This window comes from Drosophila hydei, unplaced genomic scaffold (assembly GCF_003285905.1).
Source record: "Drosophila hydei strain 15085-1641.00,03,60 unplaced genomic scaffold, DhydRS2 tig00000149-arrow-pilon, whole genome shotgun sequence".
NCBI lineage: Eukaryota > Metazoa > Arthropoda > Insecta > Diptera > Drosophilidae > Drosophila > Drosophila hydei.
This window is the reverse complement of record NW_022045678.1, coordinates 3,859,297-3,872,128: the sequence shown is the minus strand read 5'-3', so window position 1 is coordinate 3,872,128 and position 12,832 is coordinate 3,859,297. Positions and strand designations below refer to the sequence as shown.

The 12,832-nt window shown below is 37.4% G+C and overlaps 4 protein-coding genes across 8 annotated transcripts; 1 reads left to right on the top strand and 3 right to left on the bottom strand.

Moving 5' to 3' along the window:
• Window positions 1-1,198: 1,198 nt before the first annotated feature.
• Window positions 1,199-2,003, bottom strand: LOC115482930. The gene is made up of 2 exons (XM_030223246.1): window positions 1,957-2,003; window positions 1,199-1,904 (listed from the first exon to the last, which is right to left on the bottom strand). Exons 1-2 carry the CDS (start codon window positions 2,000-2,002, stop codon window positions 1,594-1,596), a joined length of 357 nt encoding a protein of 118 aa, XP_030079106.1. The 5' UTR covers window position 2,003; the 3' UTR covers window positions 1,199-1,593.
• Window positions 2,004-2,132: 129 nt separating this feature from the next.
• LOC111598928 (protein spitz-like) lies at window positions 2,133-3,363 on the top strand. Its single transcript, XM_023314403.2, has one exon. It carries the CDS (start codon window positions 2,474-2,476, stop codon window positions 3,197-3,199), a length of 726 nt encoding a protein of 241 aa, XP_023170171.2. The 5' UTR covers window positions 2,133-2,473; the 3' UTR covers window positions 3,200-3,363.
• A 2,678-nt stretch (window positions 3,364-6,041) lies between these two features.
• LOC111600476 (cytochrome b561 domain-containing protein 2) lies at window positions 6,042-9,358 on the bottom strand. 5 transcript variants are annotated; one of them, XM_030223197.1, is made up of 4 exons: window positions 9,301-9,358; window positions 7,051-7,464; window positions 6,800-6,992; window positions 6,042-6,747 (listed from the first exon to the last, which is right to left on the bottom strand). In XM_030223197.1, exons 2-4 carry the CDS (start codon window positions 7,411-7,413, stop codon window positions 6,437-6,439), a joined length of 867 nt encoding a protein of 288 aa, XP_030079057.1. In that variant the 5' UTR covers window positions 7,414-7,464; window positions 9,301-9,358; the 3' UTR covers window positions 6,042-6,436. The 5 variants fall into 5 exon arrangements, with proteins under 5 accessions (XP_030079057.1, XP_023172359.2, XP_023172369.2 ...); XM_023316591.2 differs by lacking the exon at window positions 9,301-9,358 and adding an exon at window positions 7,748-8,008; XM_023316601.2 differs by lacking the exon at window positions 9,301-9,358 and adding an exon at window positions 7,816-8,008.
• A 1,597-nt stretch (window positions 9,359-10,955) lies between these two features.
• LOC111598927 lies at window positions 10,956-11,791 on the bottom strand. The gene has a single exon (XM_023314402.2). It carries the CDS (start codon window positions 11,648-11,650, stop codon window positions 10,982-10,984), a length of 669 nt encoding a protein of 222 aa, XP_023170170.1. The 5' UTR covers window positions 11,651-11,791; the 3' UTR covers window positions 10,956-10,981.
• Between the last annotated feature and the right edge of the window lie 1,041 nt (window positions 11,792-12,832).

Below are 12,832 nucleotides of genomic sequence, written 5' to 3'. Positions count from 1 at the left end.
CAGTTTTATAAATACATATTTTAATATCATATAGCGAAATCGGTAAGCAAATAATTTGTTATAATTTACAGATTTGTTATAACTTATGATTGAGTTTTTTGGAAGAGTTTCTCGATTTTTAACTTTTGTGAGAAGATTTAATAGAGTAGAAAAGTTGTGCCTTGGCATCGTCTCATCAAATGTTTTTTGCTATATTTACTGGGGGCGTAGTAAATTGGGAATTACCATTTTTTACAGTATCTAGTATACTTATGTTACACACATATATAAATATATGTATGTTCGTTTTAAACACAGTGTAAGAGCTAGAAGCATTATATCTTTGATACTTTAAACAACGACTCAAAAGTTACCAAGCCTCTTACACTAAGGACGCAGGCGAAAGCCTCAGAATTTTGTTTATATTTTCGTTTACTACTTTTGCATTGCATTGCAACATTGCAGCATTGCATTATAAGATTAATTGTTATTACTTTCCCCACGAACTTTGCATGTATACTTTAATATTCTGAATAAACTGTGTGCGTATGTCCGTCTACTTCAGTCCATTTCGTAGTCCATTTCCCTTTGCTCTTAACAAGCTTGGGGCTTTTAGTTATAGCTTGACTCGGGTCTGATTTCGACCAATCAATTTGTCAGAGAGAATATCTGATTGATTGATGGATGATCACAGGCTTTCCAAATCGTTGCAGCAAATAGTTGACTTGGGTGATTCAGGATATTCTAGGATGTGAGCATATTTATACCTGTTCAAAAGTAAAACAGAGTTTATTGGTTTTGTGCAACGTCTGTCCACTTGAATGGGAATGTATTTTTCAGTTATTGAAGCTTGAGAGCTAAGTTCGAGTTGAGTTTGAAGATATCTCAATTACAAAAGCTATTTTCTTTGACGGTATTTGAACTTTTATCTATGTAGGTTAAATTTGATGTAAGTGAAATCAATAAATCGAAAACTATATTGAATATTATTGATACTTTAGTTAGTTAATTTTTCGAATATCTTCGAAATATTCTGAGCTAGGCACCATAAAGTTTTGTAGCCAGCCCACTCTTGAGCCTCTATACAGGTAGACCTATAAATGTCTGACTGCAAGGATCACTCTTGTCTTGAACTTCAGCGCCATTTACCCAAGCCTTGTAAGACAACGATTTATGTAAAATTTATTCTTAAAATTGATTAAGAAGTTGAAAGGTGTCAGTTGAAGTTAGTCTTGAAATTATATTTTATTCTTATGTATTAAAATGAGGGCCTGTTTAATTTGGCATGCATGTGAGACAACTATCTGTTGGCATAACTGATACTGTTAAAAGTAATCCGATTCGTGTTACGAATGAGTTGTACGTGACCAGCACAAGGCAACGACTATATAATTTACCGATCTTATCTTTAACTTTGCTTGAACTGCAGGCCAATATGCTCATGGGGGATTCCAACAGCTAGGTGTACCGGCGTGAGTTATGTATTGTTGGGGAATTCACGGTGTTTAAGTCTAAAGCAGTTTTAAATACAATAATAGATTGTCGCGGGGAAGCGATAAGGAAAGCTCATCACACAGAGCAGTTCGCCGGAGGTCAGCGAATAATCTGTCCGCTTTAGAATTGACTTGAGATGGACTTTATTTTGTGGTAGAGTCCCTTCATTGGGCCGTAGCTGCTGAGCACCAGCGAAACAAGTGTTAAGCACTTCATCAAGATTTGCAGGTCAGTCTCAGTGCGGTGCGTAAAATAACCCGTCTCATATCCGTAGTACTGGGTGACTAAGGCGATGACGAAGCAGGCGAAACCCAGGAAATTGTGGAGTGCTTTGTTTAGCAGCGGCGTGATCAGTTTCTTAACGCGCGCCGAGCAGAGAGCTGCCAATCCGGAGCTCATGGCCAGTAGACATAGTATGAAGGCGGTCAAACCTAGAGCAATACCATATTATTATTGTTTCCAGAGTTAACCACGCCCACTTACCCAATCTGCCATGGGTGGACTTCAACAGAAATCCCTTCTGTATCATTTTGATCTGATCATTTTGCACAAAAAAACGAAACGAAAATTAACAAATTCGAGTGAAATGGTGTCTTCAAATATATAACATATATATAAGAATAAATATTAATTCAGATTCTATTCTATTTATCATTTACCATTTAGCCGACAATTATTTAAAAATTGAACATTTTCGTTGATGATTTTTGATTTGATTGTCTACAGTTTTCTAATGCATTTGTATCTTCTTCACAGATACGCCGATCCCCACACTCACACACACACAGATTCTGATGCATATGTAGATACAGATACTGTATACGAACAGAATTCCAAAGAGCCTTTGATGACGACGCCTCGCTGTGCATAACGATATTTGTTAAATACTTTGTGATAGTCTTGTTTATCGTTTTAATTTATTTGTTTATACGCAAAATAGTATTGTAAGATTTTAAGAGAAACCAAACAAAGTTGCAACCAAATAGAAAGAAACCTGCAAATGCATTCCACAAGCACAACAACCAGAGTATTCGACACATTGAAAATGCGCATTTTGCTGCTGCTGCTGTTATTCAGCTGTCTGGCTTTAATTGAGGCATGCTCCAGCCGCACCGTTCCGAAGCCGCGTCCATCGGTCTCTTCGTCCATGTCGGGCATTGCATTACCGCCAACACAGGCGCCGGCAACAACAACAACAATGCGAACTACCACAACGACGACAACAGCCAGGCCAAATATCACATTCCCCACATACAAGTGTCCGGAGAACTTCGATGCCTGGTACTGTCTGAACGACGCCCATTGTTTTGCCGTAAAGATAGGCGAGCTGCCCGTCTACAGCTGCGAATGCGCCATTGGCTTTATGGGTCAGCGCTGCGAGTATAAGGAAATCGATGGCTCCTATCTGCCCAAACGTCCGCGTCCCATGCTTGAGAAGGCGAGCATCGCCAGCGGTGCAATGTGCGCACTCGTCCTAATGCTGTTCGTCTGCCTTGTATTCTATTTGCGCTTCGAGCAGCGTGCAGCCAAGGAGCGTGAACTTCAGGAGGACTACAATGAGGAGGAGGAGGAAGGCAGCGATGGCGAGCATTGCGACTGCTGTCGCGATCGATGCTGCGCAGCTGGCGATAAGCCGCTAGTCGTGGCACGTGGCAAGCTGCCCTATCACATGCGGCTGGAGCACGCCCTGATGTCCTTTGCCATCAGGCGCAGTACCAAGCTCTAAACTCAAACAGAATTTCCATATAGATATATTTAGACGAGTATATTTGAACTATCAAATGATTTTGCCTTGCCCGTTATGCATGTCATGTCGAAAATGCGTACTACGAATTTCTATGTGCTTTAGTCGTAGTTTAATGTTCCATTATACATACTACATATATTGTCCTATTTACTGAATGTTTCGTGTAACAACCTTTGTATTCCAAGTTCTTATACGTCTCTTAGATTTGAAATTCTTCACTTCTATAACTATCATGAATCGAATATGTATTTTTATACTTTATGCTAGAGCTATATTTATTTTACTCTATAACGAATATATATATATATATATGTATATGGTATATATATACGCACGAAACACATCCACAATGATCCACGTCAAGTATTATTTATCGCACTAGCTATGTACGAATTACAATGAGAATTTTTAAAATAAACATGCGTTGCACTTGCATATTATTTATGCCAAGGGAGCAAATCCCCCGAAATCTGATGTTTTCAATTAAAATTCAGTTTTCAGCATATGAATTTAATAAACAAAGATTAAAGAATGTCACATACTTTGGGGCGACTCATGAAAACATTTGGTGCAGCGCGCGAAGCGCTATTTAAGAGTCTTGAATTCGAAGTCAAATGAAATCTGGAATTCGCAAAAGTTCATTCATTTGTTCTTGGATTTATGAAAAGGTAAATGTTTGGGATTTCACGTTTTTTACATTTTGTGTATACAAATATGAATATCGGGTTCATTTGCAGTCACAAATGTGGCCAGACTGAGCAGGACTTGGAAGGACTTGTTGGCCAGCGGAGTTAGCACGGCTGTTAGTCCACTGAGCAGAGAGATCAGGAACAGCACGAAATGGGTAATTATTCCAGTGGTCACGTATCAGCAGGACCAGGCAGTCAGCTACCTCTATGCCCCATGCGCAGAGTCAGCCAGTTGACGCCAGCCATTTGGAAAACAAAGCCAAACGACGGCACTCCAAGGTCTAGCTGGTTGAGCACATTGAAAGCTCTGTCGCTTTCACTTTCATTGCACAGCTATCGATTATAACATTCAAGTGATATCGGGGAAGACTGGATGTCTGTTGAAAGCAGTTTGTGCACTTGAGAGATACGAAGATTCTTACGTATTAATGCTTTGAGCTGAAGGAAACAATTTCTATTTTTAACAATTGATAATAACATTGCAATGCTTAGTTTAATTAATAAAACTAGCTTTTTTTGATAAGTGGCATGTACAAAAGATAATCTTATGAACTATAGACGTATGTATGTGTATACTAAGTCTGAGATAAGGCCACCATGAGTTGCTGTAATGATATATAAACGTATCGATATTGCGTTCGTGTGTATGATTATAAAACTTAACACAATTTAAATACATATTGATCAAATATATTTAGTAACTAAAGTTGGTAAAATAATGAGAATATTTGGATAATAGGACATGGATAGAACATAGATCTATATGTTTTATATATGTTCTCAGAAGAACTATCTTATTAATGTTCTATTTGCTTAAAAAAAAAAACTTAAGTATCTATTTTTAGCATACAGTATATTGTGTTATATTATTTAGCTTAATTAATATTTGAAAAAAATTGTGGGACTTAGAACTCTATGAAAAATCCATTGAAACCAGTTTTATAAATACATATTTTAATATCATATAGCGAAATCGGTAAGCAAATAATTTGTTATAATTTACAGATTTGTTATAACTTATGATTGAGTTTTTTGGAAGAGTTTCTCGATTTTTAACTTTTGTGAGAAGATTTAATAGAGTAGAAAAGTTGTGCCTTGGCATCGTCTCATCAAATGTTTTTTGCTATATTTACTGGGGGCGTAGTAAATTGGGAATTACCATTTTTTACAGTATCTAGTATACTTATGTTACACACATATATAAATATATGTATGTTCGTTTTAAACACAGTGTAAGAGCTAGAAGCATTATATCTTTGATACTTTAAACAACGACTCAAAAGTTACCAAGCCTCTTACACTAAGGACGCAGGCGAAAGCCTCAGAATTTTGTTTATATTTTCGTTTACTACTTTTGCATTGCATTGCAACATTGCAGCATTGCATTATAAGATTAATTGTTATTACTTTCCCCACGAACTTTGCATGTATACTTTAATATTCTGAATAAACTGTGTGCGTATGTCCGTCTACTTCAGTCCATTTCGTAGTCCATTTCCCTTTGCTCTTAACAAGCTTGGGGCTTTTAGTTATAGCTTGACTCGGGTCTGATTTCGACCAATCAATTTGTCAGAGAGAATATCTGATTGATTGATGGATGATCACAGGCTTTCCAAATCGTTGCAGCAAATAGTTGACTTGGGTGATTCAGGATATTCTAGGATGTGAGCATATTTATACCTGTTCAAAAGTAAAACAGAGTTTATTGGTTTTGTGCAACGTCTGTCCACTTGAATGGGAATGTATTTTTCAGTTATTGAAGCTTGAGAGCTAAGTTCGAGTTGAGTTTGAAGATATCTCAATTACAAAAGCTATTTTCTTTGACGGTATTTGAACTTTTATCTATGTAGGTTAAATTTGATGTAAGTGAAATCAATAAATCGAAAACTATATTGAATATTATTGATACTTTAGTTAGTTAATTTTTCGAATATCTTCGAAATATTCTGAGCTAGGCACCATAAAGTTTTGTAGCCAGCCCACTCTTGAGCCTCTATACAGGTAGACCTATAAATGTCTGACTGCAAGGATCACTCTTGTCTTGAACTTCAGCGCCATTTACCCAAGCCTTGTAAGACAACGATTTATGTAAAATTTATTCTTAAAATTGATTAAGAAGTTGAAAGGTGTCAGTTGAAGTTAGTCTTGAAATTATATTTTATTCTTATGTATTAAAATGAGGGCCTGTTTAATTTGGCATGCATGTGAGACAACTATCTGTTGGCATAGCTGATACTGTCAAAAGTAATCCGATTCGTGTTACGAATGAGTTGTACGTGACCAGCACAAGGCAACGACTATATAATTTACCGATCTTATCTTTAACTTTGCTTGAACTGCAGGCCAATATGCTCATGGGGGATTCCAACAGCTAGGTGTACCGGCGTGAGTTATGTATTGTTGGGGAATTCACGGTGTTTAAGTCTAAAGCAGTTTTAAATACAATAATAGATTGTCGCGGGGAAGCGATAAGGAAAGCTCATCACACAGAGCAGTTCGCCGGAGGTCAGCGAATAATCTGTCCGCTTTAGAATTGACTTGAGATGGACTTTATTTTGTGGTAGAGTCCCTTCATTGGGCCGTAGCTGCTGAGCACCAGCGAAACAAGTGTTAAGCACTTCATCAAGATTTGCAGGTCAGTCTCAGTGCGGTGCGTAAAATAACCCGTCTCATATCCGTAGTACTGGGTGACTAAGGCGATGACGAAGCAGGCGAAACCCAGGAAATTGTGGAATGCTTTGTTTAGCAGCGGCGTGATCAGTTTCTTAACGCGCGCCGAGCAGAGAGCTGCCAATCCGGAGCTCATGGCCAGTAGACATAGTATGAAGGCGGTCAAACCTAGAGCAATACCAGATTATTATTGTTTCCAGAGTTAATCACGCCCACTTACCCAATCTGCCATGGGTGGACTTCAACAGAAATCCCTTCTGTATCATTTTGATCAGGGCACCGGCTGCCCCACAGCCGCCGCCCAGCGTCAATAGAATCCAATGGATTGTGGTCTTTGTGGTTCTCTTGTAGCTGTTTGTTAGCACGTTGCCACCATAGTGAACCATTACACCTTCCGCCATGAAGAACGAGAACTGCAATACACACATTTCCCATTGATTGCTGATCAACTTTTGTCGCCGGACCACTTACCCCAATGGTAACCAGCCAGGCGTGCAGTCCAGTGCCTGCGAGACCCGTTTGCAGCGTGAGGTAGGATATGTAGATGGTTATGAATCCAATGCACATTTGATTGAGCACATTCAGAAAGTACTCCAGACGCTCCAGCGGCTGCTGGGAATCACTATGCAGCTTATTATGCGACATTCTTGAATATCGATGGCCACCCGCCGATGCGTTCAGCTGCAGGAAGGAGGGCGATCGCTGTGGACGAGCTGTTGGACCGGTTGGAAGCGATTGCGAATGCTGATTCTTAGCTAGGTTGGCGCTCGTCGTGCTGCCGTAGTCGGCGACTTTCTGATTGCTACTGATGACCGGCGGGAGATGTTCTGTCATCGTGGCCCGAAAAACAGCAGGCTTCACTCGAATGGTCTTAATACCCTGTAACTGAAAAGGGAAGGGGAGTGGACTTTAGGGTTTTCTGGTATTTGAGCCATACATCATCAGCTCCTCAAAGTATAATTCGCCATTTGCACACTGCTTGTTTCTTTTAAATCGATATGTATCGATTTCAATTAGATCTCGGACTGTGAAGGCTAAGTCCCAAATACGACTATCTTAACATCGCAGTTATGTTTGCTGAAGGCCAAAGAGAAGAGAGGAATGTGCAAATGGGTTTCACTGAAAGCCAGTCGAGGGCATCTGTTAGTCGTGCTCTGAACACACTTACTCAATGCGCACAGTGTGCTTATCAGTGGGAAACAATAATGTTATTTTCGTGTTAAATTTATTAGTTACAACAAAAACAAGCTCGCCGACTGATAATTGCGTCCAACAACTATTTTATGAGGCTGGAAGGCTGACTGTGCTGTTTTTTATTCATTCAAGTTCACGGAAACTATTTGTACTTATTTGAAAGCCAATAGCGAACTTATATGACGTGCAATTAATTTTTTGTTTCTGCGAGTCAGAAGTACGCCCATCGACTTTAGCAGCTCTACTAATCTCCGTTCTGCAGTCGAGTCACAGCCGAGTCGGCCGCACAGCTGTCTGTTGCTATAACTGGTATTCTCAACCGCAAGCCGCAAATATTAACTCATATTGCAATTCACTTACTATATCATGTAACTCGTCTAAAAATCGACTTTAAATATAATAATTATTTGAAATTTTTCTGATTGAGCATGGAGAGCCACAGACTCGATGTGAGCTGTGCGTGTGGCGGTAGAAGACAACTATTACAGGGCATCTACTAGTCGGGTAGTGCGCTAGTAAAAGTGAATACTTTCATTCGATAATATTTTGCATTTGTGTTTTTGCAACAATTGTTTATTGCACATTCATTTTCTCTGGGGAAGCTGTTTGAGCAAATCGCATGTGGGGAATGCTTAACTATAATATTCCCTGCAATCTACAATGGAAATGCGTTTCTTCATATTGGATACTCTATTCTCAAGATTCAAGCATTCAATATTGAAAAATAGAAACAATCGGATTGACAGATTCATAGATAGACAGATAAATAAGTATATCGATAGATTGATAGATAGATAGATTGATAGATAGATAGACAGATAGATAGATAGATAGATAGATAGATAGATAGATAGATAGATAGATAGATAGATAGATAGATAAATAGATAGATAGATAGATAGATAGATAGATTGATAGATAGATAGACAGATAGATAGATAGATAGATAGATAGATAGATAGATAGATAGATAGATAGATAGATAGATAGATAGATAAATAGATAGATAGATAGATAGATAGATAGATAGATAGATAGATAGACAGATAGATAGATAGATAGATAGATAGATAGATAGATAGATAGATAGATAGATAGATAGATAGATAGATAGATAGATAGATAGATAGATAGATAGATAGATAGATAGATAGATCGCTCGCTCGCTCGCTCGCTCGCTCGCTCGCTCGCTCGCTCGCTCGCTCGCTCGCTCGCTCGCTCGCTCGCTCGCTCGCTCGCTCGCTCGCTCGCTCGCTCGCTCGCTCGCTCGCTCGCTCGCTCGCTCGCTCTCTCGCACTCGCTCGCTCGCTCGCGCGCTCGCTCGCTCGCTCGCTCGCTCGCTCGCTCGCTCGCTAGCTCGCTCGCTCGCATAGCTAGCCCGCTCGATATATCCAGAAAGATAAATAGATGCGCAGGTAGATAAATAGATGGACAAGAAGAGAGATATTCACACCTACTTTTATATGTATATATATGTATATATAATATATATATAATATGTATATATATAATATTTCACTTGATTACCTGCGAGAAAAGCTCCGTCTCACAAAACCTTTCTTAAGGTTTCTTTTGACTATGAATATCCCTTGTGTTACCAGATTAACAATTAAAAAGAATTTAGTTTGAAATTAAAATAGAATTTGATGACAGAAACGAAAGATTATAGCAGTCAGTCACCAGCAATTGGGATAGATCAAATTAGCTGTTGATGCTGTAAGTATTTAGTATGTTTGTGCACTTTTCAGATTTAGATAGATTTACATTTCTTACCTTTGTATTAAATAAATAACTTCTTTTTGAATGACACAATTCAAGTTGCTTAAAAAATAAACAAATTTGAAAATGCATCACAGTTTATGATAAGTAATAATATTACCTTAGCTGTAATTCCAATGGAGGCTGTCGGCTTATGAAAAAGGTTTTTCATTTTCTAGACTCAAATAGTCTTAGAATCCAAACCATAAAATAATTTAAGTACAAATAGATGAGACTAAATAGTTCTTAAGGCACTTTGGAAGGATGCATGAGAGTCGAAGAGTAAATGATTAGTTGATATAATTTTTTATTTGGATTATTTGGATTTGCTTGTTAGACAATCAAACAAAATGGAGAGTAGATAAAAAATTGGTGCTTCCAAAGCTGATTTCTCCTCAATTCCTGAAATTACAAGAAAAAACGGAATGAAACTCTTTTGTGCCAAACAAATATTAATATGTTCCTAGAATTTAAGGAAATTCAAGTTAAAAGAGCAGCAATCCATGGAAAAATGCTTAGAATTTACATAATATATTTTAGATAATTATTAATTTAATGAAATTAGAATGAAAAGAATTTTGCATTTCTAGTAAAATTATATTTATTATTCTTCTAATTAAAAATTACTATTAAATTACTTAAACTAAAAATTTCAAAATAAGAAAAACGGAATGAAACTCTTTTGTGCCAAACAAATATTAATATGTTCCTAGAATTTAAGGAAATTCAAGTTAAAAGAGCAGCAATCCATGGAAAAATGCTTAGAATTTACATAATATATTTTAGATAATTATTAATTTAATGAAATTAGAATGAAAAGAATTTTGCATTTCTAGTAAAATTATATTTATTATTCTTCTAATTAAAAATTACTATTAAATTACTTAAACTAAAAATTTCAAAATAAGAAAAACGGAATGAAACTCTTTTGTGCCAAACAAATATTAATATGTTCCTAGAATTTAAGGAAATTCAAGTTGAGCAATGTAAAAGAGCAGAAATCCATGGAAAAATGCTTAGAATTTACATAATATACTTTAGATAATTATTAATTTAATGAAATTAGAATGAAAAGAATTTTGCATTTCTAGTAAAATTATATTTATTATTCTTCTAATTAAAAATTACTATTAAATTACTTAAACTAAAAATTTCAAAATAAGAAAAACGGAATGAAACTCTTTTGTGCCAAACAAATATTAATATGTTCCTAGAATTTAAGGAAATTCAAGTTAAAAGAGCAGCAATCCATGGAAAAATGCATAGAATTTACATAATATATTTTAGATAATTATTAATTTAATGAAATTAGAGTGAAAAGAATTTTGCATTTCTAGTAAAATTATATTTATTATTCTTCTAATTAAAAATTATTATTAAATTACTTAAACTAAACATTTTTAAATATTATTTTATTTTGCCTGCATTTCCGCGAGAGAACTCCTATGCCTTAGCTGGCGAAACTGAGAGCCTTCTGATATAGCGACTTCAGCGGTGCGATGCAAGTTAGGACCATTGCTACGAGAGTCACGACTTGCATAAGGATAACGAAGTCCTCGCCTTGGCCTTTGAATATTCCTGTTTGCGTGTAGCCATAGAACTGAGCCAACATTGCAGTCACAAATGTGCCCAGACTGAGCAGGACGTGGAAGGACTTGTTGGCCAGCGGCGATAGAACCTTTGAGAGGCTACGGGCCAGCACAGCTGTTAGTCCACTGAGCAGCGAGATCAGGCATAGCACGAAGGCTGCGAATCCCAATCTGGAATGGACGGTTACACTAATGGCCCACTGGTCACGTATCAGCTGGACGAGGCAGCCCGCTACCCCCATGCCGCCGCCGAGTATCTGGAGCACCACATGGATGGCTGTCTTGTGCTTGCGAGTGTAGCGCAGAGTCAGCCAGTTGCCATCGTAGAAGCACATCATGCCCTCGGCCATCAGAAAGACGAAGCCAAAGGACACTAGCCAGACGTGCAGCCGGATTCCAGTTAGACCAGTTCGCAGGCAGTTCCAGCAGATCCAGATTGTCACGAACCCAATGCACAGCTGGTTGAGCACATTGAGACCTGCTTCGATGTGCTGGAGTACATTAGCTGAGTTGCTCTTTGTTGCTGTCATTTCGCGGGATTCTAAAGGTATTAGGGATTCGCTTCTGTCACTATCTGATCACTGATCACTGATCACTATTAACTGTTATTTTAGATCAATTTGGTCCGTAGCTACAGCTTTTTAAATTTAAATTTTTAAATTATGTGAACATTTTCCGCGGATAAAACTTAATAATTTATATAAAATTAAAATAAATTTGTTGTATTTGTTTCGTAGCTGTTTCGTAAGATCAAAGGTTTTTCCAGAGGATCTGAATATGTCCATTTATATTTATTTCTTTTTATATGAATGAACTTTCACATTGCCGTCTGCCTTCATGAATAAGGAACAGTCAACTTATTTGAGGCTTCTCCATGCATGGCAAAATGTTTTTATACCTTTTACCCTTTATCCAAATTTCATAAAGGGTATATAAGACTTAAGACACATTGTGACTCTGAAACAGCATAACGTGGAAGCAAGCAACGTCGTACCAAAGTACACAGATCTTAAATATACTTTATAAAATCGATAAATATCGATTCGATCAGCTTCAGATGCATGCATTATACACGGCCTCACAATAATCGCCCAGCTCTATACTTACTCAAGAAACTACTTGATATAACGTTGTGAGGTATTTCACATGTGTTTATAGGGCATCTGGAAGTTGGGTTGATTTTTTCTTTAAATTAACAACAATTAGTTGATAATAATGTGTACATATTCCGACTATCAGTTAAACTGCGGTTACCAATCAAATGCATAGTACTTAAAGGATTATAATATATACCTAACACCATCAATTTCGCATTGGACACTCAGCATATACTCGCTTATCGCCGTACCCAATATCAAGTGCTACTAGCATCTTTATCGGCGCAGATCTCACGTTGCAACAAATCAGATAATGCTTGTTCTGCACTCAAGCACTCATGTCATTCATAGGATTTTCCAGTATTCAAATGTGATATATGATCTTTATTTAACCTACCCATTCAAAGGCCAAAGGGGTATATTGGCTTTTGCGAAAGTCTGCTCTAATAGAAGTCTTCTCTAATAAATGGAATCGAAGTACAAAAGCAAGAAAGTCTTTAAATCTAAAGCAGATGAATAGACTTTAAGATGTAGCTAGCTCACATTCCATCTCTAGCAAGGCCTATTTGAATATTCGTAACGGCACTTTGACGCTGCGTACAGGGTATCCCTCGG

What these genes read in the sequence shown, in the direction of transcription:
- LOC111600476 (XM_030223197.1), bottom strand. Translation starts at nt 7,413, where the DNA reads ATGACAGAACATCTCCCGCCGGTCATCAGTAGCAATCAGAAAGTCGCC. An exon ending in CCTGGCTGGTTACCATTGGG is followed by an intron (nt 6,993 to 7,050) that starts GTAAGTGGTCCG and finishes TGTGTATTGCAG; the next exon opens with TTCTCGTTCTTCATGGCGGA. An exon ending in GTCCACCCATGGCAGATTGG is followed by an intron (nt 6,748 to 6,799) that starts GTAAGTGGGCGT and finishes GTATTGCTCTAG; the next exon opens with GTTTGACCGCCTTCATACTA.
- LOC111598928 (XM_023314403.2), top strand. Translation starts at nt 2,474, where the DNA reads ATGCATTCCACAAGCACAACAACCAGAGTATTCGACACATTGAAAATG.
- LOC111598927 (XM_023314402.2), bottom strand. Translation starts at nt 11,650, where the DNA reads ATGACAGCAACAAAGAGCAACTCAGCTAATGTACTCCAGCACATCGAA.
- LOC115482930 (XM_030223246.1), bottom strand. Translation starts at nt 2,002, where the DNA reads ATGATACAGAAGGGATTTCTGTTGAAGTCCACCCATGGCAGATTGG. An exon ending in GTCCACCCATGGCAGATTGG is followed by an intron (nt 1,905 to 1,956) that starts GTAAGTGGGCGT and finishes GTATTGCTCTAG; the next exon opens with GTTTGACCGCCTTCATACTA.